Genomic DNA, 24,216 nt, shown 5'->3' on the forward strand with positions numbered 1-24,216 from the left:
ATATATATTATAAATATATTTATACCTAGCTTTATAGTTATTATATATAATTCTATACTACTCGTACGATAGTATATTTAATACTATTCTATATAGGTCGTTTAGACTATTTTAATAATACCTCTAGTATATATTTTAATAGGAAAAATATTATCGGATCGTATAACTTACTATTGTATTACCCAACCTTACTTTACTATCTATATATATTACTAACACCCTTACACCCAGCTTCACATCTATTATATAGTATTCTACACTGCTCGTACGATAGTACACCTAATACTATTTTGTGCAGGTCGTTTAGACTATTCTAATAATACCTCTTTCGTTTATTTTAATAGGAAAAATATTATCGGATCGTATAACTTACTATTATATTACCTAACCTTACTTTGCTATCTATATACATTATTAATACCCTTACACCTAGCTTCATATCTATTATATAGTATTCTACACTGCTCGTACGACAGTGCACCTAATACTATTCTATGCAGGTCGTTTAGACCATTCTAATAATGCCTCTCTCGTTTATTTCAATAGGAAAAATATTATCGGATCGTATAACTTACTATTATATTACCTAACCTTACTTTACTATCTATATACATCATTAATACCCTTACACCTAGCTTCACATTTATTATATAGCATTCTATATAGGTCGTTCAGACTATTCTAATAATGCCTCTCTCGTTTATTTTAATAGGAAAAATATTATCGGATCGTACAACTTACTATTACATTACCTAACCTTGCTCGTACGACAGTACACCTAATACTATTCTGTGCAGGTCGTTCAGACCATTTTAATAATACCTCTCTCGTTTATTTTAATAAGAAAAATATTATCGGATCGTACAACTTACTATTGCATTATCCTACCTTACTTTGCAATACACGCGCATTACTAACATACTTATACTAATCTTTATACCTAACTTAATATCTATTATATACTATTCCATACCGCTCGTACGACAATACACTATATACCATTCTATACAGCTTATTCAGGCGATTCCAATAATATTTTTATTTTCTATTTTAATAAGAAAAATCTTATCGGATCGTACAATTAAATTCTTTAATAGATCCTACCCCCTATTTCTAAAGTGGGGCATTTTTTTTAGTGCGCTTTTCAACGGATTGTACTATAATCCATCGGAGAATAACTAATAGGATATATATTATTTCGGTTAGGGCGTTAATAATAATAGAAATATTTTAATATATAATAATAGTACCGTTAAACGTAAGCTTACCTTCGGATACCTTAAAGCTATTAATCGTTATACTATACGTACGAGCCTTTAAAACCTAGTTTATCGGTATAGGGTAATTGCTTTAGTAAACTATAGTTATAAACCTCGAGACTTTAGAGCGGACGATATTAAAGAGATTTAGTTTTTTACCTACCTCTTTTAGCCAGGTAAACTCGTAAAGTAAGTATTATACGATAAAGGCCTTACCGAGGATAACGATAATAGAGAGGAGTAATGTAAAATCGGACGGGATATACTACCTTCTATTATCCTTTAACGCTATAGTAACTAGGGTAAAGAAGAGGGTACTTTCGTACAACGACCGTAGAAAAGGATAATCTAAAAGTCTAATAAAAAAATTAATAAGTACTTAATTTAATAACTTTTATCCGGCTTTATCGCTACCGTAGTAAAACTCCTATATTACTTATATAATAGTCTTTAAACTTTTAGTCTAACTAGTATTTAAATCGTACGGTAGTTAATCCTATTAATCCCAGCTCTATATATAATAAATATATTTAAAAATCGTTTTTTAAATAAAAAAATATTTCTATATCGTATAAAGGGTTAAACTATTATTATTAAAAGGCTTAAAAGGTTTTTAGTCGATTGTCTTTTTATTAACCTCGAATAAAACTGGGTAACCGACTTTATCGGATAATAACTTTATTATTATATCAGTAATAACCTAATTAATCCTCTCCTAGAATTTTTAAAGTACCGTAAAGGTAACTAGGTTTTTACTATTTAACTATCTTTCGTTTAGGTTAAAAAAAGTTATATAATATAAGGCCTACCGGTCTAAAAATCTAAAGTAATATACCTAACCTATCCTATTTAATTAAAGATTTAAAGTTAATTGTTCCTTATTTATTATAATAATTATTAATATTTATTAAAAGATTAAACTAATCGTATAATAGGATACTATAAACTATTCTTTTCGTCTTTAGGTTTATTATATAAAGTCGGGACTCCTAATTACCGGCTTTATTAATCGTATTTTAAAATATCCGGTAATTAATTAACTTTTAAAAAAACGCTAATAATATATTTTAATTAATTAAAGTCTTTAATAATATTAAATAGCTTTAATATTTTTTTTTTATATTAAGGTTAACCTAATTATACTTCGTACGGTAGTACTCTTATATTACCTTTTTAATCTATATAATATAAACGTAAGTATCGTACTTTAATTTATTAAAAAATAGTTTTTTTAGTTCTAAAATTAAATTAATTGCTATAGGAAGAAGTATAAAGTTTATAAGGTTTTACTATTTTCGAAAGATAATTAGTAAATTATTATACTTTCGTACAATATCCAGTTTATCTATAGTTATAATATCTTTATGGGACGTACGAAAATAGGTAAATACTTTATTTATAAAAATAACTACCTTATATTTTTTATAAACGAGAATTTAAAAACGAAGGATATAAATAAAAGGTTCTATTTTAGTATAGTAATAATAATAATATAATAGTTATATATAATACGAGATATTATTAAATTAAAGTTTATTATTAATTTTCTTTTCGTAAGGGATACCCTATTAAAAGTGGAATAGGTTACGTATAAGTGGATAAGGGAAGTACGGTATAGTTACCGGAGTCTAGGTTACGTATAATAGTTAGGAAGGTAGTAGCGTGCGATTGCCGGGGTTTAGATCTTTAACCTTTTTTTCTAAATCCCTTAATAGGCTAACTATATAATAGAGCTTTATTATTCCGATCCTGGAGTCTAGCTCCCGTACGGTATTGAGGAACGCCTAGGCACGAAGGCAGTGGCTTGCAGTTACGAGGGTCTGGCTCCCGTACGGTATCGAGGAACGCCTAGGCACGAAGGCAGTGGCTTGCGGTTACGAGGGTCTGGCTCCCGTACGGTATCTAGGGACGCCTGGGCACGAAGGTAGTAGCGTGCGGTTACGAGGGTCTGGCTCCCGTACGGTATCCAGAGACGCCTAGGCACGAAGGCAGTAGCGTGCGGTTGCGAGGGTCTAGCTCCCGTACGGTATCCAGAGACGCCTGGGCACGAAGGCAGTGGCGTGCGGTTGCGAGGGTCTAGCTCCCGTACGGTATCCAAGGACGCCTGGGCACGAAGGTAGTGACGTGCGGTTGCAAGGGTCTAAGTGTTAAAAACAGACTTTTTCTTCTAACTTCCTCGACCGGCCAGCTGTGTAATAGAGCCTTGTGATTTCGATTAAGGCGTTTAGGTTCCGTACGGTAAGGTTTAATTAAAAAATATAGATATTTAGTTTCCAAACGGTTTTATAGTAAGCCTATCGTACGATAAAATAATATAAATATTATATAATAATATTAAAATATTATATAATAATTATCCGGGATTTATAAAGCTATCAGTTATAAGTATTATCGCTTAAAAGGTAATAAAATCTTTAAATATAATAATTAAGCAATATATAACATACATTATTAGCGAGTGACCTATATTAGCGAGTGACCTACTTTCTACGCGACGCGACATCTTTGCACTTCATAACAACTTTCCTCTACTATCCAAAATACCTACTACTTTAAACGAAAGCCAGATAATCTTAGCCCTCCAAGCTCTTCAAAATGACGAGAATCTAAGCGAACGAGCTGCAGTTAAAATTTACGGAGTCGACCGTAAAACACTAGGGCGTCGCCGTATCGGTAAGCCTGCACGACGCGATATAATACCTAATTCGAAGAAGCTTACTCAATCAGAAGAGGAGGCTATTGTCCAATATATTATTAAGCTATATGCGCGAGCTTTTCCACCCAGATTACGTGGTGTGGAAGATATAGCTAACTAACTGCTACGCGTACGCGATACGCCCCCTGTCGGCAAGCTCTGGGTATATCGATTTGTTAAACGCCAATTAGAGCTCCGTACGCGCTTTACGCGTAAATACGACTACCAGAGGGCCAAATATAAGGATCCAAAAGTTATTAGTGAGTGGTTCGCGCTTATACGGAACACTAAGGCTAAGTACGGTATTGTAAATAACGATATCTATAACTTCGACGAGACTGGGTTTATAATAGGTATTATTTTCGCGGGTATAGTAGTTACGACCTTAGACGGCCTTAGCAAGGCGAAACTAGCTTAGCCTGGCAACCGCGAATGGGCAACGGTAATCCAGGGAGTTAATGCCCTCGGCTAGGCTATCCTTCCTTTCATTATTTTAGCCGCGCAGTACCACCTTGCTAACTAGTATACTAAGTGTAACCTACCGTCTACCTGGCGCATCGCAACTACCGATAATAGCTGGACTACCAATGCGGTAGGCCTAAATTAAATTAAATACTTCGACTATTATATAGCGTCCTATATAAAAGGCAAATACCGGTTGTTAATCCTCGACGGCCACGAAAGCCACTACTTGACCGAATTCGAGCGCTACTATTAGCAGAATAACATTATTACGCTCTATATGCCTCCACATTCCTCCCACCTCCTCTAGCCACTCGATGTTAGCTGCTTTGGGCCGCTAAAACAGGCGTACGGCCGCCAGATCGAGGACTTAATGCGTATGTATATTAACCACGTAAGTAAGCTCGAGTTCCTCTGTGCCTTCCGCGAGGCCTTCTACGCTTTTATAACGGAGAAAAATATATAGGGTGGCTTTGCAGATACTAGCTTTATACTATACGATCTAGAGAAAGTGCTTTTTAAGCTAGATATAAAGCTTCGTACGCCAACACTTCTAAACTTACGGCCCGGCACTGTATAACCTTGGGTCTCCTAAATACTACATAACCCTCGAGAAGCCAATTCACAGTTAACGCTTATTAAGACTCGCATTGCTAACCATTAAAATAGCTCTCCGACTTTAATGTTAGTTACGGTAGACCAGCTTACTAAAGGTATAATAGCTATAATGCACTAGGTGGCTCTCCTTCGTGCAGAGGTCTCGTCGCTCCGTAAGGCCAATAAGGCATTAAGCAAACGCCGGAAAGCTAAAAAAACACGCGTAAGGCTTGGAGGGTCACTTACTGTATAAGAGGTACAGGATCTACTGGATTAGAAGGCCGTGGATAGGGAGGGAGTGTAAGAAACGTAGCCGGAAAGTAGTAATGTAGGGGGGGCTCGTACGAAGGTTCGGTGCTGTAGTGTGTGCGGCAAGCCTGGCCATAATGCGCGCACTTGCCAGGAGGCTGCAGAAGCATTTGATTCAGCTGTTTCTGATGTAATTATAGTTAATTCCTTATGTTGATGTGGTATAATTGAGGATGGTTTGTTAGGGTGTGGTGGGAGGTGGGTCACTCGCTGATATGGGTCACTCGCTGATAATGTACGTTACTATTTTAAAGTTTTTAGAGGTATAGATTTAATTTTTATTAATATCCTTTTCTAATAAACTTTTAATTATATAAACTAATTAATTTTTAAAAAAATATTTAAAATAATATTTATTTTTATTATCCGTAGCTCGTATAAGGTTATCGACACTAACTAACCTTATATTAAAAAGCTAATAAATAACTTTTATATTAATACTAATATATATTTTTTCCGTACGATAATATTTAAACTAATAAATATATAGGAAATATAATAAGTAATTTCGGCTTTACCGTCGGCTAATATCGAATATATCTCCGGTAAAGTAAAGGGGGCTAAAATATTAGCTCGTCCGAATTATATAAATATAACGTACATTATTAGCGAGTGACCCATATTAGCGAGTGACTTACTTTCTACGCGACGCGATATCTTTGCACTTTACAATAACTTTCCTCTACCATCTAAAATGCCCACTACTTTAAACGAAAGCTAGATAATCTTAGCCCTCTAAGCTCTTTAAAATGACGAGAATCTAAGCGAACGAGCTGTAGCTAAAATTTACGGAGTCGACCGTAAAACACTAGGGCGTCGCCGCATCGGTAAGCCTGCACGACGCGATATAATACCTAATTCGAAGAAGCTTACTTAATTAGAAGAGGAGGTTATTGTCTAATATATTATTGAGCTATATGCGCGAGCTTTTCTACCCAGATTACGTAGTGTGGAAGATATGGCTAACCAACTGCTACGCGTACGCGATGCGCCCCCTATCGGTAAGCTCTGGGTATATCGATTTATTAAACGCTAACCAGAGCTCCGTACGCGCTTTACGCGTAGATACGACTACTAGAGGGCCAAATGCGAGGATCCAAAAGTCATTAGCGAGTGGTTCGCGCTTATACGGAATACTAAGGCCAAGTACGGTATTGTAGATAACGATATCTACAACTTCGACGAGACTGGGTTTATAATGGGTATTATCTTCGCGGGTATAGTAGTTACGACCTTAGACGGCCTTAGTAAGGCGAAACTGGCCTAGCCTGGCAACCGCGAATGGGCAACGGTAATCTAGGGAGTTAATGCTTTCGGCTAGGCTATCCCTCCTTTCATTATCTTAGCCGCGCAGTACCACCTTGCCAACTGGTATACCGAGTGTAACCTACCGTTTACCTGGCGCATCGCAACTACCGATAATGGCTAGACTACTAATGCGGTAGGCCTAAATTGGATTAAATACTTCGACCATTATATAGCGTCCCGTATAAAGGGCAAATACCGGTTGTTAATCCTCGACGGCTACGAAAGCCACCACTCGACCGAATTCGAGCGCTACTGCTAGCAGAATAACATTATTACGCTCTGCATGCCTCCACATTCCTCCTACCTTCTCCAGCTACTCGATGTTGGCTGCTTTGGGCCGCTAAAACAGGCGTACGGCCGCCAGATCGAGGACTTGATGCGCATGTATATCAACCACGTAAGTAAGCTCGAGTTCCTCTGTGCCTTCCGCGAGGCCTTCTACGCCTCTATAACGGAGAAGAATATATAGGGTGGCTTTGCAGGTGCTGGCCTTATACTATACGATCTAGAGAAGGTGCTTTTTAAGTTAGATATAAAGCTTCGTACGCCAATACCTCCAAACTTACGGCCCGGCACTACATAACCTTGGGTCTCCCAAACACCATATAACCCTTGAGAAGCTAATTTATAGTTAACGCTTATTAAGATTCGCATTGCTAACTATTAAAATAGCTCTCCGACTTTAATGTTGGCTGCGGTAGACCAGCTTACTAAGGGTATAACAGCTATAATGCACCAGGTGGCTCTCCTTCGTGTAGAGGTCTCGTCGCTCCGTAAGGCCAATAAGGCATTAAGCAAACGCCGGAGAGCTAAAAAAATACGCGTAAGGCTTGGAGGGTCACTTACTGTACAAGAGGCACAGGATTTACTGGATTAGAAGGCCGTGGATAGGGAGGGAGTGTAAGAAACGTAGCCGGAAAGTAGTAATGCAGGGGGGGCTCGTACGAAGGTTCGGTGCTGTAGTGTGTGCGGCAAGCCTGGCTATAATGCGCGCACTTGCCAGGAGGCTGCAGAAGCATTTGATTCAGCTGTTTCTGATGTAATTATAGTTAATTCCTTATGTTGATGTGGTATAATTGAGGATGGTTTGTTAGGGTGTGGTGGGAGGTGGGTCACTCGCTGATATGGGTCACTCGCTGATAATGTACGTTAGTTTTAATTTAAAACCGTAGTTCTATAGCTACCTCTCTTTATATTATTTATACTAATAAGCCTAATAGGGGGCCGTTTAAGGATTATTATACGACGGATAGGTATTAGGGTAGTGCCTATAGTAACTATAAGTGGAGGGATTATAGGAGTAAATATAGCTTTTATACCGCTAATTAAAGCGGTATTAGAGCTATAGAGGAGGGTAAGGGAAGTAAAGGAGCTGCGGAGGAAAGCTAGGAGCTAGTAGTTATTAGTAATTCCGATAATTAAATAAGTTATATAATAATATATATATATTTTTTATTAACCGTAAAAAATATATTTACTATTTATACGGTAGTATACCCGATACTATTTAATATAGGTTATTTAGATAACTATAATAATACCTCCGTCTTTTATTTTAATAGGAAAAATATTATCGGATCGTATAATTTACTTTTATATTACCTAACCTTATTTTACTATCTATATGTATTAATAATATACTTACTTTAAACTTTATATCTATTATATATAATTCTATACTATTCGTACGGTAATATACCTAATACTATTTTATATAAATCGTTTAAATAATTATAATAGTACCATTATCTTTTATTTTAATATAAAAAATTTTATCGGATCGTATAACTTACTATTGAATTACCTAACTTTACTTTATTATTTATATATATTATAAATATATTTATACCTAACTTTATATTTATTATATATAATTCTATATTACTTGTACGATAGTGCACTTAATATTATTCTATATAGGTCGTTAAAAAGATTTTAATAATATTTTTTTTTTTTACTTTAATAGGAAAAATCTTATCGGATCGTATAATTTACTTTTGCATTACCTAACTTTACTTTACTATATATACGTAATAGTAATACGCTTATACCTAGCTTTATATTTATTATATATAATTCTATACTATTCGTACGATAATATACCCGATACTATTCTATATAAGTCGTTTAGACTATTTTAATAATACCTTTAGTATATATTTTAATAGGAAAAATCTAATCGGATCGTATAATTTACTATTGTATTACCGAACTTTACTCTACTATCTATATTTATTACTAATACTATTATACCTAGCTTTATATTTATTATATAGTATTCCACACTACTCGTACGATAGTACACCTAATACTATTCTATACAGGTCGTTTAGACTATTCTAATAATACCTCTCTCGTCTATTTTAATAGGAAAAATATTATCGGATCGTACAATTAAATTCTTTAACGGATCTTACCCCCTGTTTCCAAAGTGGGGCGTTTTTTTTGGTGCGCTTTTCAACGGATTATACTACAATCCATCGGAGAATAACTGATAGGCGATTCCAATGATATCTTTGCTTTTTATTTTCATGGGAGAAATCTTATCGGATCGTACAACTGAATTCTTTAATGGATGCTACCCTCTGTTTCCAAAGTGGTGCGTTCTTTTTGGTGCGCTTTTTAACTAATTATACTACAATCCATCGGAGAATAACTGATATAACACGGCTAAATCCCAGCTCCCCCCGGTCAAGCAATGAGGCGGCTTCTACTAGACGATATGAAAGGGGATCGCTCGGAAGTGGCAGCAGAGAAACGGAAAAGTGCCGTTCATGTCTTGTCATCGTTTCGTTATGTCGAAAAGAGCCGGACAGCACCCTGGTGGTGCCGCACGGATGTCATGGAATCTTTAACTCAAGACACTCGAGCTGGAAAGTATACATCTGGAGAACGGACACCTGGGAGAGGGTGACTGCGGGGGTTGATGCAAAGCCTGGCGTAAACCTTCTAAGCCTGTGGACGGGGTAAAGAACTTTACGGATGGGATTCCTCGCATAGCGATCATAAATTAGACAAACCATAGACGAGCATAACATAGTGAATGGACTGCGAGTGTGTTCAAGTCTTGCCATGGGGAAAGTTATAACATCCTAGTACATCATTTCAACTTAATCACAACCATCGTGGTAATTGAGAACATCAACCGGTATTGTATTCTCGGATATCTAAAGAAAATGCAGATTCTGGTGACAAATTCAAAAACGAGTGTTGAATAAGGAAAACCCGTCAGTCACACTGCGCTCCAAAACCACCTGATCTTACTCCACGCTTCCCACATATCATTCACTCTTCTTCTGTTGCAACATGACGAAGGCAAAGCTTGCCTGTCTCGTTTCTCTACCAACAAATGAAGGAGTTGATCCGATCATTCCACCCAACAGTCGTCAAGTCTGCAATACCAGGATTGTAGATAGGTCCGTACCAATCTCCAGTGCACCAGTCGCCACTGGGAATTGTTGTCTCAGCTTCATTCTTCAAGTGTTGGACAATGGGACCTTACTCGTAGATCCAGCACACAAGGGGTGAGTCTGGTCCAAAGGACGAGATGACGTTTTTCCAGGCGGGGACCAAGTCAGCACAGGCTCCGCGGTTGACTGGGCTGATATATGCGCTGGTTCCGCCCCAGTAGATGTGGACAGTCACATAGACACCCTGGCGAGCCTCACTGTATGCATATTGTCAGCTGCATCGATATGCAAAATCTTGGTCAACATACATCTCCCTCTTGACAGCGGCAACTTCATCAACATCGGTGATGGGAGTGACCTTTTCATACGACAAAGGGGGCGGTGAAGGTTCAAGACCGCGTGCGGCATTGGCGACAGGAGAAACACCTGGGGCGGGGGCGGCAGTAACAAGGCTTGCCAGAGCGGCAAAGGCGCTAAAGACAGTTGAAACCTTCATGTTGGTGAGACTGGATAGAAGATTTGTGGATAAGGCGAGAATGTTGCTGGTGATGGGTTGAGGAGCAAGACGTGAGAACTCTCTCCATTTATAGTTTTTCCCAGCCAAATACCGGTATCCTCCTCAAACCTCTACAAGGAGTTATTTGAACCGATGGTCCTGCGTTGAAGTGTTGCCTTTCTGAGATCAATATTGATCATTCCTGCATACCTATGTGATTATTCGGATGCAGAGGCTGCAGTCAAGATGCAGGCAGCTGATCCAATGTCCAACAATTCACAGTCTCTAAACCTACCTAGTCTAAGGCTTGCAACAAACACACCAACTACTGGAACCACTAGAGTCCATGACACACAGTTTCACAATGCAGGCAGCTTATTCACGTTTGTAAGGTAGTCATCCAATATTCACGCCTTGATGCACCCTGAGGTTTTGTATAGTCTGGCATAGACTAAACTAGAATAGTCCTCAACTCTGCCTCCTATCCCCTCCGTCACCGCCATGATCCCGCAGATTCGTCTCAATCAAATTTCTCCCTCGTATGATAGAACCAAACCTAGCAGATCAATGAAGACGGCATGGCTTGCACGACGGAAATCTCAGCCACAAGGTCACAGCAACCCCATGATTAGGTATTCTTCTCTCTGGACGTAACTTACTCTAACCATCTCAACAGCAGGCCACGGGCTGTATAGCCTGTCCCATTTCCCTGAGACACAAGACCGTTCGTGGGAACCTCTGCACTGAATCTCCGGTTTGGTCCCTGCATGTAGCAAAGATTTGGTGTGGGGTAGTCATGCATATGGCTGACATGCATAAGCACAAGGTTGCTATCCCTTGTAAGGCAATAGCAATACCAAAAACAGTTTCCACGGCAAGAGTTGCGGGCCTCTCAAACTGCAGGATCTGCTACCTTTGATATTTGTCAACAATCAACAGACCAATTAGAGAGTTGGCACATGCTCGTTTGCCAAAGTCCCTATCTAATTCAGACGGATTCTGTCAAAACACCAAGTCTGAAGGTGGTGTTGGTGGCGCTCTCGTTTATGCTTACACACCTGCTGACAGATGGCTAAGCATGTGAAGCTGTCCCTTTGAGGGTGACAGAGTGGACCAAACTAGTGGTTGGATAACTCACATGCATCACATTGTCAGAGATGAGTCTGTATGTAGACGACACAGGGGTTATGGATATAAGGGGTAATCGAGGCATTGCAACTTCAGCGGTTCAAATACTCCCGTTCTATATGAGCAAAATACGCCGGGATGTGCCGTAACCCGTCCAGCACAACCGTGTCATATTCTTTCCAATCAGACCACCCCGCCTAGAGAAATTGCCCACACGACGAAACGCTGGCTGACCATCTTCTTCTCCCGCTTCAAGTATAGCAATTCCAAGAGTCTGCTCCCCTTTTTTGCGAAAATGTCGACAATACCCGAGGACTAACAAGTAGGTTGGAGCAGTTTGATAGCCTTCTGTCCCATGATCTTCCACGTCTGGTTGAAAATACCCTCGTACCTTGCACTTTGCTTCTGTGTCCATGACATCGACTTTAAAAGAGAGGGATCCATCTTTTCCACATTTGCCATTTTTTCTCATCCTCCACCACAATCTTCACCAAAACTCCCGTGATATCCACTGCGCCCCTACCTGAGCCATAAGGGGTTCTCTGACGCCAGCTGTCTCGAAATATGGTGTATCGTTGCAGAAGAGACGAAAAGTGTAAACCTCTCGGGGTTCGGTACAAAACCGACTCTCCCGGTAACAGACCCAAAAGACCATGATGGAGCTGAGCCCACTGGCAAACGGGGGCTTGCTTGCTTGCGTTTTGGATTTGGTTTGTGTCTCCAAAGCAGTCCTCGAACCGTATGATCAGAGAGGATTCCGTAATAGTATTGCTGCGAAGTAACACGGCAGAGACGGTCGGCAATTCCGGCGAGTCCTGTGAGCCGGTCTGTCTTAACGGTTAAATACCTGGCCGAGAATTTAAGAATAATAAGCTGTCAGTGTAAGTGAATAGTACTGGATATGTTACCCCGAGCTTCCTGGACGAGCGGACCGTGTATCTGTGTCAACATGTTGTCATGTCCCGTTTCGACTTGGTGTTGGCATTCGGTCTCTGTCCACTTCTTGATGGGGTTGACAAATGCCCTGCGAAAGACCAGGAACTGCTTGGGGACGCTACCCAAAGTCGGCTCGCAAGACACCTCTTTGGTACATTCCCAGGCCATTTCAAACGGAGTGAAGTGCAGCATGCGTTTGGAAAGCAGCCTTTCCTGCATGTTCCATCCACGCGAATGTAATCCGGATGTGAGCGATCTGGTGACGGCAACCTCGCGGGTAGATTCGATATCCGAGTCCGCGGCGTGGCTGAGAAATGGATAGCTCCTGCTTCGATGTCTCCTTGCATATATTGTACAACATTGGCAGTCCGAGGAACACTGTGTCGTCAGTGGCAACTGGACGGCCAGTGCCTCCGTGTCCCGATCCATCCTCTCCCCAAAGATACCACCATGGCAATCCGAGAACTGGTCAGCGCCAATGGTCAGGATTGCGTTGGTGTAAATGCTAGCCATCCTCGATGACTCTTTTGCCCAATCCTCTTGACTGTCCTACATAATGCAGAGCGTGTCGATCCAGAGATATGGTATACCAAGGGCTCTTGTTATCCTCACTGCGTCCCGGAAAGTCTGAGGAAGATCGTCCAGCAGAAATCTGTCTTTCCAGATGGAAAATATTTTTGCTGTCAGCTTGACCTTGGTCGGCATAGACCATCCCCAACAAATGACTCAGTGCAATGTACGTTCCTCGAGACCCTTCCGGTGATGTGCATAGTTGGATGCGGTTGGGGTTTGCAATGGACTGATGGGCAGAGATAACTCTGGTAGGAAGCTGGGGGTTGGCAGGCCCAGAGCACTCAGAGTGGTGCTTTCGGCAATCATTCAACCATTCCTTGGCCAGATGCCAACATTCTGGAGAGTCTGAATGGTTGGCGAGCCGTCTAGCCCAGCCAATACCCCTTCCTATTCCTTGCTCTTCCACCCGCTTGCAAATCCTGTCGCGGGTGCTTGAGTGTCGAAACAGCTCCAGGACGTGAACGCTGTAGTTGGCAATTTTGACATGGATCTGCAGAGGACCTCGAGGTTCAAGTGATGCTGGACAATCCACCAGTAAATCCAAAGTGAGTACCTGCTCCTGGAAGAAGTGTGAAGTCATAGACAAAAGCAAGCCACACTCTGTGCATCCGGTGATGGCTGTGGCCTTCACCAGTTCAGAATCAACCTCTCGCAGACTGACGTTGAGATGGAAACATATTTGACATGTGGTGGTATTGTCCATGGCGTTCACAATGCTGAAGCAGATGGAAAAATCATGGTTCATGGATATCCTGATACAATGTTTGGGGGTCATTAAAAGCTCGGACGACTGGCGTCATGCGGGCTGACTCCTAGGCGTTCCGATAGGGCGCATTATGCGACAGTGTGGCTTGGAAGTATTGGCAAGCTGAGGCATTTCGACGTCCAGATGTCTATCTACTATGCTGCTGAGTAAGACAAGTTCATGGAGGGTAGTCAGACTAGGTAGACCAACGGACTGTTTCCGTGCTTAAACATGATTGTTCTCGCAATAAAGACCCCCCCTGCCACCCTGATCTTCGCGTACCCTCGTTTACATAGCAACGCCCGGCAATTGTTTGAGCCCTGGTGATAATACGATCAGTATCAGATGACAAGCGAACAAGGCTTTACTTACATCCTGAAAAGTCCTCTCTGACGAAATCACGAACAGTGCACTTGTTCTGCTGTGCAATGGTCTGAGTCTTGAGCATGGGCGCGCTGACGTAGGTGTGCGCGTCCATGGCTCTTTGGAGCGAGTCCCCCTCCCAGCCAAAGACGTAATCGGCATGATTGGCGAAGCCACTGCCATCTCCGCTCGACCAGAAAAATGGCTGGCTGCCATCAGCAGGCCAGTCTTCCTTGTTGTTAAAGGCACGCGTGTCCCACACTGTTTCGAGCAAGATCTGGGGCAGCCGCACAGGATGGGAAGCTGGGCATCGGCCTCCGGACTCAAATGTGCCTGTCTCGGGGTAGGCAACATGGTCTCTGTGGTTGGGAGAATCCAGGTTGACACCATCCCAGCAAGTCGGGAATCGATGGTTCGCCATGATTCCACCGCGGCAGGGAGTTGGGGGGAAGCTGATGTACTCGGGGGCACGGCTGGCCTGGCTCTCCATGCAGGTAAAGGTCAGTTGGCGCCAGTCTCTGGCTTGGTCTCGCGTGCTGTATGATGGGTCGCCGACCAGCATGCGAAAGCCGGGCTTGAAAGCGGTGACCTTTGACTTTTGTGCTGTGTCAAAAAGGGCATCGCTCATGTAGTAAACAACCTACATTGAGTGTTAGCAACTTTCAGCATGCGCATTAACAAACTTACCATGCCGCCGTTGGTTCCCTCCATACCATTCTGGGCAATCTGGGGTACTCTCTTAAAGGTGCCATTCCTGGCACGGAAGAACATAACGGCTGTCCAGTAATTGGAAAAGTCTTCGGTGAACTGGCAAGACGTGCATGTTGAGAGCTTGGGGAGATCGAACCCGTCTTTCGGGTCCATGGAGATATTGAAAGAGTTCTGTTGGCACTGCAGGTTAGCTTCTTGGAAATGTTGTAGCAGGCAAGTGGTCTACATACACCTCCAATAATTTGATGAAGATGGGGCGATGGGCTTTGGCCGGGATTCACCAACGGATCTAGCCTCTGTACTGTCAGCTGGGAGCACCCAAACCGAAGCAAAGCCTGGGTGGGCGACAGCAGCCCAGAGGCGGCGAGAATGGCGTTCCACTTCATGGCGTGGATGGTAGGGAATAGGCACACAGGAGATCTCTTGACCAAAACCAGCAGGAGGATCAGACTGAAAAGAGTGTGAAAGGGCTGGGGTAGATATGGCAGTGGAAATGCTCAACCTGCTTGGAACAATGACTGCCGATCTAACAATACCAGCCTATCCACGAATTAGATGGGTGCCCTAAATTGGGCCTTCTAGACGTGTTGTTTAAAAGAGTAGCACTATATTTCGGTTCGTGAACCGAGCGATAGTGGGTTTTGATGACGGGTAATATGCCATGCGCATCTCAACCCCGGGAGTTGGAGAGGTGGCAATAGTACTGAGCCCAGCTTCTGTTCAGTCCAGATCCCATGACGCATAGCCCGAGTCCTACTGTGACTATTCCCTGCCAATAATCACTTTTTAGATTGACCCGGCGTCGACTCCTGGTTGGCTAGTCAAGAGAGATGCTATATGAGCGGCTGTATTCCCATTCGACAGGAAAACTGCCGACTGGGTATAATCACAAACCCTGCGCCGGACCCATTGCCGACGGAGTCGCCTTGTCATTGAGCCACACCCTCAGCGCGAGTGGAATCCATCAAGTATATCTGAACATGCGTCTCAAGCGAGGTTTTGTGCGATTCCACATCACCACATCGGTCCCTACTCACTCTGCCCTTCAGCAAACACACGATGCAGCTGTCCCTCGGTCTCCTCGCCCTGTGGGCTTCCACGTCCCTAGGACAGTCGATGCAGGAGTGCACACGAGAGCTCGCCAGGACAGATGAATGCGCCGATGTTATCAACCCCAATGCGTGCTACAACATGTACCGGTTCAACAGCGCGCGAACATTGTCATGTATCGAAGGCAAGGATGATGCCGAAAGAAAGAGAAAGGTAGACTTGGCCCAAAGATTTGATGCGTTGACCTCAAGGTGTTGACATATTGCTAGGCTTGCATGTGTTGCACGTGTGTTGGGACCGTCATGTGCAACTGGCTGCGGACGAATCGTTACTGTTGAGGGTCGAGGATGGGGAACCCGGATGTATCTACAAGCAATCTTTTATTCTTCAATACTCAACATAACAATCAGCTACTCAAGGCAGGCAGTTCTCGTACCCATTTTCCCTCATTCTCAGCCCAGTCGGCGAGCCACTTGGCTAGAATTGATCTGTTCAACTTTCCCGTCCAGGCGTTGCTCACCGGGCCAGCTTGAGCCTCACCCTTTTCACGGTCTGCCTTCCAAGCCGTCTCATCGCTTCCTCCCAGGAGCATGGGCAACCTAAAGATGGTCCAGTAGATGTCTGCTTCTTCCTTGAAAACACTAGCAATCCCAAGCATGGCATTATATGCGGCTGGGAACATCCAGCTCACGCCTGTTCGCAGAATCCACCTCGAAAAGACGGCAGTGTCGTCCTCTGTATAGATGGAGATCGTGCCCATTGCAGCAATGCGCTTGATCCCGTGCTTCTTCATCACGGGCAGCACGTGGTTTTCGTAGAATGCCGGATATGGAAGTGGTGTACGAGACGACATGGACTCCTGGACTGGGCCCATGAGGGATATGATTGCGCTGCACTGAGCAACGGCTTCACCGAGGGCTACATCATCGTCGATCTGGCCATGCACCACCTGAAGATTGTCGGGGTTGGAAGACACGAGATCGGCTGGGATTTTGGAAGCGGAGGTTGGGCGCACAAAGGCGATAACTCGCTTCTTGCGATGAAGAAGCTCGCGGAGAAGGCAGATGCCGGAGGGCCCGGTCGAGCCCAGAATGAGGATTGGTTTGTCTGCCATCAGATATGATCGCCAGCTGAGAAATGTTGAATTACCTAGTTGCGAGACTGTGATGACATGGCGCGCGGAGGTCTTATCTTACCACGGGTCTGTGGGCGAGTGAGTAAGCAAGTGGGAGAAGGCAGAATGAATTAATCATCGGTGGGGCTTTTCTCCACTCACCCCGAACCAATCATTGGACACAATACACAATTATGCATTTCTTTGATTCCTCACAAGCCATGCTATACTTCGTGTACCTGTATCTGCGGCCTGTTGCTTTTTGGTTCTTTTGGGTCAGCCGTCGCATGAGTAGGCCGAAAGGTGTGTGGAGCATAGACGGCTGTGTTGGTGTCCAACAGCGTCTCCTCGCTCTGCGCTCGTGCTTGGTCTTCCAAGTCGCTCCGTTCCCAAAGAGAGAGCTCGGCAGTGAGCATCGTCTCGGTTGCTCCAAAGCTCTTATTTTCCTTGGAGAAAGAAGACGACTTTTGCATTCTGTAGCTGTCTTTTTGCAGTGTTCGCTTTGTATAGGAGTAAAGGCTTCGGAAAGAGGCGGCACAGGCGACCGTGATTGCTGTGAAATCTACATGTTAGACCTGCTCCTTGTCAATAGGAATCCCTCTCACTCAATGTCATCTCAATCGTCCACAACAACATCCAACTTAGGCCCAGGAGGTAGACTGATGGCCATACGCGTTTCACATAATCGCTGCCACCAACATGGCAACAGTGAGACAACAGATCCCGCTAAGCATGAGCTTCTTCTTCCAAGGTATGGATGCGCGCCAGACGATATTGCCGGAAACCGCAACAACCAAGACATCTGACGAGATATCCATGGCCCATCTGAACGGTAGCTCCGAGTGATTGCGACATTCTTGATGTCTGTCGCTCGACATTTTACTGTAAGAGTTAGTCAGCTATCAATATCAAGCGAGGGAAGCCTCCACTAACCGATGATGTCAAATCAACTGGCAGCGAAGCATGGAAAGTCCAGCATGCCGATTGTGACACCGTAGCTCGCCAGAATGTAGACGAGCACGCACCACCACAGGATTTGCTCATGCCAAATCTGCTTCCCAAGTCCGTGAAAGAAGACCATAAGGCCAGCTGAATGAGCCACAACGATGTCCAAGTACACATGTAGCTTGCTATGATTCCGCGAAGACCTTCGGTTGCCTTGTCCATAAGAGTCATGGCCACAGATAGGTCGAAGTCATCGACATTTTCAATCATGAGATAAAGGTTCTGGGCCAAGACGGTCCATAAGAGTGAGCAAGCAAGGCAGAGGATAAGTGAGGCAATGACCAGGCAGTCATCCGCCTTGAGCCTCTTCAATAGTCTGAGACGAAGATAAATCCGGGTTGCTACTATCATGATTGAGAATGCTGTCCCCGACCACATAAGCCCCTGGTGTAAAAGATGTGTGCGATTAAGGTATTGTCTGACAGATGATCATTGGACTCGATGACATACCAGCAATGTTGCATGGGAAATGACTGGGTCTTTGAGCTGCGAGCCCACCAATAGGCCGAGGTCAGACATGTTCAAACCTGAGGACAAAAGAGTTATGGTGTCCGGAGCCACAATGTCAGGTCTCAGACCTTTGGAAATGCCTCGAAATTATATCTCGGTGCTGTGCGATGGACTCATCTCACTCAGTCGCCTCTGCGTCTTTGTTGGCTCACATAGGTGGTGTTGGTCTATCACCTAGTTGCACGAAGAGCATTGCGTTGGCAGCTGTGCCACGGTTAGATCATTGCAAGACGCCTTGGGTCAATCATGGTGTTGTCGCTATTGCTGAACACCCACCCCCTGCATTGCATCAACAGCAGTGTTTGGAAAAGCTTGCGGATCTTTATTTCTTTCTCGCTAAACCATCTGTCTGCTTGGCTCATCTGCATCTCGAGATCCAACTCACGGTTACTGAATCCACCAGTCCACCAAATACCCTGTGGCAAATGCAAAAACGCCCTTGTGCAGCAGATCCACGACTTGCTCGTCTACCGGCCAGGTCCAAGGCAAAGCTCCAACGCCCGTCCAATTTTCCAGCGTCTGGTCAATCAACAGCCTAACACCCATAAACATAAAGTCGGTGAATGGCCCTCTCATGCCCAAAGAATAACTTGCAACTGCTCTGATCACGGCAGCAGCTGCACCTTGGCCATAATGCATTGCCATGTTGAGACCCCACAACTGCTGGTCGCTTTGAGGAGTGACCCCAAGCAACGCAGCGAGAGTTTTGGCTGGCACGTAGGAGTTGGGGCGGCCTGTAAAAAACTGTTCGACTTTTTCGCTAACCGTCATACTGAAATTATTAGCGTTGCAAGTAAACGGCATTGACCTGAATGAGAACTTACGCAGCAACTCCTAAGAAACCGGCCGACAGACCATATACTATCACTCTACCCCAGGGCATGATGGGCCGAGGACGGATTGGGTCTGTGGTCCGCCGCAAGGTTGGTGCAGATAGGCTTTGGTTAAGAGCTTTGGGGTCCATGGTCGGTGATGTGGTCGCTGAGTATTGTGACGATGTAAAGTGATTGCAAGTACGGCGATGGAAACTTTGAGTTCAACAAGTATCCGCTCGATAGTCTGTGACGTCACCACTTACTCATCCTCAAAACAAAAGCTAATCATACGGGGACTAGTAATCGCATACTGTATCTGAAAGCTCCAGCAAACAAAAGATTATTTTCATATGTACTGGTGATGTACAAGGTGAGGTAAAGCTGAAGAGGAGGAAGGGAGCGGGTATTCAAGTTCAGATGTTGACACTGACAGAACGGCACAAAAGATCACCCACTCGTTGTGTAACCTAATTTCGTTCACAGCATTGATTCCACGCCCCGGTTGTGTTTTTAACAGCTTCGGCCCCAGAATCCCTATTGATAGCTATCGAGATGTTTGTTGCATTCCAACTGCGCTTGCCAAGAAGTCGTGCCTTTGCATTGATCGGCTGAAGGAAGGAAGCGCCAAGCGAAATAACCGCCTGTGCCGCATCTTGGCGCCCCCAACCGACCTGCACACTCAAATCGATGGGACCGAGAGTTGCATCTCGCGAGCAATCCTTCCCTCTTCCTACTCCTACTTTTTCTTCTCCAGATCTTGATCCGGTGGTCCTGCAGCGACCACAACGTGAACGCTACTCGCTTTCGCGCTTCTCAGTGCTCAGGCGGTCGGCCAGAATGGCCACAATGATGTCTGGTTCATCTACCCAACCGAAGGCCACACATATCAACACATGGACACGATCAACGTCACATATGAAAGCCCATTTCCAACCCCGACGCTATTCGGCTGGTGCGATGGAGGCGGCCGCAACTTTTACGACCAACGGGTGCCAGGATACAACGCTTCGGTTGCTGTTGTGCTCAACTTCACCTCTGGCACACCATGTTGGTTCAACCTTAGGCCAGGAAGAGTAGCTGGATTTGGCGCCAACAGCCCATCTTTCAATATCCTCGGCGTCGAACGGCCTTCTGGAGGCATCGTTCACAGACCCGGCACGTCTGAATCCGACCGCACCCCGCCAGAGTTCCCAACCACATCCGCAACCACATCCCCAACACCGACGACGGCGGTTCCTACGGAAAGCCATGTCCTGGATGACAGTAACGTCAGTCCCGGCGAGCAACATGAACCAACCCCAAATCCAGAACCGCCCGACGAGAAATTCCGCGGGGATGGCGGCGGGCTAGGCGGTGGGCAATCAGCAGGCATCGTTGTCGGCGCCACCGGCTTGTTCTTTTGGTGGAAGAGGAGGTCCAGACGGGCAGACTCGGGAGAACAAATACCGCAGCATGATGGCTCTCACCACAGTTACTGCCAACATCACAGCGGCCAGGCCCTTTCATGGCAACACGAAGCGGGAGCAGCAAGTCCATGGAGCCAAAGCCCCGCAACCTACGTAAATGGTCACCAATACAACGGAGCGTGCACATGTATGTATGTGTCCCACGCGCGGGCAACCCCAAGTCAAACGGTGGCCGGTAGAAGTAAGCAGCACGAATTCACCATCAGAGCTCTCGTCATCAGATCCTGCGTGGGCATCGAAACCAAAATACGAAATGCCGGCTTGAGGGCGGTTTTCTTGTACATACACAGAGCTTTTCAATGCCAAACGTTGTCAACATCAACTTGTGGAGAACAAGACCCAAAAGACGGAAGCTAGGGGGCTTGGCATACCAGATTTAAGGGGCAGACCTTCCTGAATGGTATGGCTGGTAATTTCTAATGTTATCATCGGGTCATGCCAAACGACAGTGGCCGTTTCATCGCCTCGAGACAATGATTGGATGCAGTTTCAGGAAGCTCCCCTTGGGCGACATCGCCAGTCTTGGCCAGGCGCCCTCCATTTTGAGTGTGAACAATAAAGCCGGGACAATAGTATATAAATTCTTACAAAATACGCCAGTATCGTGTGGTTTGTTAATGTCGAGCCTCTTGTAGAACCCAAACAACCATGCCAACAGCCTCAAAAGTTAGCCACATCATCGGGGCAGTCGGTCTGGTTCTTGTCACCGTCCTGTACATTGCGCTTCTGCTGATACCATGGGTCTATACATGTGACCTCAGCACCGGCCCCGTCTGGGTATCAAATCCCAAGACGTGGACAGAGCTACCTCGTGGGGTTGAACCCATCAATGTGGACCGCATGGCTGACTACGACAAAGCGATCAAGATCTTGAACACCATCACCTCCATCTTCGCCATACCAGTCGTGTACGCCGTCGTCCAACGTGCTGCCAGTGTTGGGTCGCAGTCCAAGCATAACTTGTGGGACAATGCCGCCTTGTCGTGGTTGGCCGTCATCCTCATCATGATCAGTGCGTCACTCATTCTGATCGTTAATCCTCTTGCTAACTCATCATGTCCAGCTCTGATTCTACCTCCCATTCGCACTCTTGTCGTGAGCCATGAGACCATCAAGGTTCCAACCTCCTTTCTCGGCCAAGGTGTTAAGGCTCTTGACGCTACACCTCAAATGCTAGAGATGGTGAGCGAAAATGGGGTGGTGGAAAAAGTCAAACACGGCCTGGTCAACTCCCAAGAGTCTGATAGACACCCACAGTTATGGCCCGAAGCTGGCCAGGCATCAGACGTGTCAACAACACCCTCACTCGGCGGGTTTCGTCCAGCCAATGAGCCTGACATAATGGATCTTTCCCACCAACACATGTTTGTTTCATTAGTCCCCAGACTGAACACGGGCTACTACCGAAGCCATGCTTTGCGGATGAAGAGTCTTCCGGATTGCAAGGCGATTGCCCAGTTTCTCCCGGTTTGCTCTGGACCAAGACCATTTGCAAGAGTCTTTGAATCACCAAACACCTTGGTGACTGTTTGCGTACCCGGGGCATCAGGACGCTCGCCATGGCCGGACAGGAGCCAAGACAGACGCGAGATCAAGGAAGATCTGTTTATACGGATGGTCCGGAATGTTTTGACTGGTGATGTCCGAAATCCTTCGCAAATTAGGCATCAGAAAATATACCATTGCACAGCAACCACGACAAGGGGGTACTTTGAGTTGCCCAACTATCTCAACGAAGAGAAAGTTGGGCCACTGCTAAACACATTCCCTGATCTGGGGCTTGATGACCTAGAAGGGCACTTTGTCGACGTGAGGTAAGTCTGCTTACTCCCTCTGGCTTTCGGTAAAGTGATGCTTACATCAACCAGTCCTAATCGTGACGTGCCGCTTGGCAGCCCCGATTTTGTTCAAAACTTTACCAGCGATCCATTCTTATCCCTCGGGCCGACCGAGCCATCAAACATTGCCCCAGGGCCGCTCATGATTTCCGCCCAGGCTCTTTTTGGTAACCAAACTTGGTTCCACACCCTGGCTCGGGCTTTTGTCAACAGCACGGCGTCCAACAATTCATCGCTCCCGCGACTTGACGCCCTGGAGACGCTTCAGATGGTGTGCTCGGAAAACAACATGCCTCTGGCACGGTTTTCTGCCTTTCCTCCAGCCGAGATGGTCATTTCTGACCGCCGCATGTCCAAGGAATGTCAATCCGTTCTCACTCCCCGGAGCAGGCAAGAGGACAGAATCACAGAGCAACAAGCCGCGACCAAGTTGGAAAACATGATGAACGACTTCCTTTCAGTGTTTGAACGAGGGCCCAACACGACCTTGTGGACTGCCATGGTTCTGGCAAACGAAGCCGTCTTGCAGGCCGCCACCCAGGATAGTACGTTGGCGCGCAAAGTGTTTGTCGATTTGGGCCAGGTGATGACGAACAAGCCCGTCCTAACCCAAGGCGCAGTTGTTGGTGTGAGCCTTCTCGTTGCGTTCCAGGTATTGGGGCTGGTAGTTTTGGGAGTGTATTTGATGATTGGGAGCTTTGAACCAGCCTGGTTCATAAAGAGATTTGCGGGCGATGGGGAGACGGGGGCTGGTAGCAAAGGGGTAACGAACGAGTATGATGAGGAACCCCTGAGGGACCTGAGCACGCCAGCGGGTAGTGAGAGACGGTAGGGGGTCGATGTGTGCACGGGCCCTATATACGATTGGCATGCTTGAACCAAGACGACTGACTCGATGAGTTGCAACATTGGATGGCCAGCACGATTCGTGCGTCCTTGGCTCTGAAATGTGCTGCTACCCCTGAGTCCCATTTTGCGGCATCGCAGATGACGTGATGGTCGGTTATGCAGTTGTGAATATCATCCCCCACGCTGACCATGGCCCCCACCAAACATGACCGGTTGAGAGCGGATTTAAGCCGGGGCCAGAATGGTGTCACTTTCCTGTCTTTGACGCGACTCGAAAATTCCCATAGATAACCCCAACCCTTCCCCTTTATGCCGCTTTTGTTGTCGTTGAAAGAAGCACGCCATTATCCTAGCCTCTGGCAACCATGCTGTGTAGAAATGATAGTTTGAGTAGCTGGGCTTTGCCAACGACGTGCTTACTACTTTGGTCCTAGTGGTTCTGTCTGTTGTTGAGGTCCGGACTGGTCGTTGAACAACAGGGACATCACGAACGACATCGGAGATATGCACTTTGCCGCATCAAAAGGGCTGGAAGCGCGGGGTGGACGTCTGTCGGGACCTATACCCCGGATCTGGG

General features: G+C 45.1%; 6 protein-coding genes across 6 annotated transcripts; 2 read left to right on the forward strand and 4 right to left on the reverse strand.

Moving 5' to 3' along the window:
- Positions 1 to 9,759: 9,759 nt before the first annotated feature.
- Positions 9,760 to 10,579, reverse strand: QC764_000495 (uncharacterized protein). Its single transcript, XM_062939774.1, has 3 exons — positions 10,349 to 10,579; positions 10,133 to 10,297; positions 9,760 to 10,078 (listed from the first exon to the last, which is right to left on the reverse strand). The coding sequence occupies exons 1-3, from the start codon at positions 10,534 to 10,536 to the stop codon at positions 9,970 to 9,972; spliced, it is 462 nt and encodes a 153-aa protein (XP_062802341.1). The 5' UTR covers positions 10,537 to 10,579; the 3' UTR covers positions 9,760 to 9,969.
- Positions 10,580 to 14,042: 3,463 nt separating this feature from the next.
- On the reverse strand, positions 14,043 to 15,523 carry QC764_000510 (uncharacterized protein). The gene is made up of 4 exons (XM_062939775.1): positions 15,223 to 15,523; positions 14,969 to 15,163; positions 14,291 to 14,921; positions 14,043 to 14,238 (listed from the first exon to the last, which is right to left on the reverse strand). The coding sequence occupies exons 1-4, from the start codon at positions 15,376 to 15,378 to the stop codon at positions 14,207 to 14,209; spliced, it is 1,014 nt and encodes a 337-aa protein (XP_062802342.1). The 5' UTR covers positions 15,379 to 15,523; the 3' UTR covers positions 14,043 to 14,206.
- Positions 15,524 to 16,013: 490 nt separating this feature from the next.
- Positions 16,014 to 16,463, forward strand: QC764_000530 (uncharacterized protein). The gene is made up of 2 exons (XM_062939779.1): positions 16,014 to 16,255; positions 16,312 to 16,463. The coding sequence occupies exons 1-2, from the start codon at positions 16,052 to 16,054 to the stop codon at positions 16,378 to 16,380; spliced, it is 273 nt and encodes a 90-aa protein (XP_062802343.1). The 5' UTR covers positions 16,014 to 16,051; the 3' UTR covers positions 16,381 to 16,463.
- QC764_000540 (uncharacterized protein) lies at positions 16,449 to 17,156 on the reverse strand (the record flags this gene model as incomplete). Its single annotated transcript, XM_062939781.1, has 1 exon — positions 16,449 to 17,156. The coding sequence occupies one exon, from the start codon at positions 17,154 to 17,156 to the stop codon at positions 16,449 to 16,451; it is 708 nt and encodes a 235-aa protein (XP_062802344.1).
- Positions 17,157 to 18,971: 1,815 nt separating this feature from the next.
- QC764_000550 (uncharacterized protein) lies at positions 18,972 to 20,063 on the reverse strand. Its single transcript, XM_062939782.1, has 2 exons — positions 19,496 to 20,063; positions 18,972 to 19,443 (listed from the first exon to the last, which is right to left on the reverse strand). The coding sequence occupies exons 1-2, from the start codon at positions 19,633 to 19,635 to the stop codon at positions 19,059 to 19,061; spliced, it is 525 nt and encodes a 174-aa protein (XP_062802345.1). The 5' UTR covers positions 19,636 to 20,063; the 3' UTR covers positions 18,972 to 19,058.
- Positions 20,064 to 20,662: 599 nt separating this feature from the next.
- On the forward strand, positions 20,663 to 23,944 carry QC764_000570 (uncharacterized protein). The gene is made up of 3 exons (XM_062939784.1): positions 20,663 to 21,964; positions 22,016 to 22,766; positions 22,821 to 23,944. Exons 1-3 carry the CDS (start codon positions 21,601 to 21,603, stop codon positions 23,620 to 23,622), a joined length of 1,917 nt encoding a protein of 638 aa, XP_062802346.1. The 5' UTR covers positions 20,663 to 21,600; the 3' UTR covers positions 23,623 to 23,944.
- Positions 23,945 to 24,216: the final 272 nt, after the last annotated feature.

Source organism: Podospora pseudoanserina, chromosome 2 (genome assembly GCF_035222485.1).
Source record: "Podospora pseudoanserina strain CBS 124.78 chromosome 2, whole genome shotgun sequence".
NCBI classification, from domain to species: Eukaryota; Fungi; Ascomycota; class Sordariomycetes; order Sordariales; family Podosporaceae; genus Podospora; species Podospora pseudoanserina.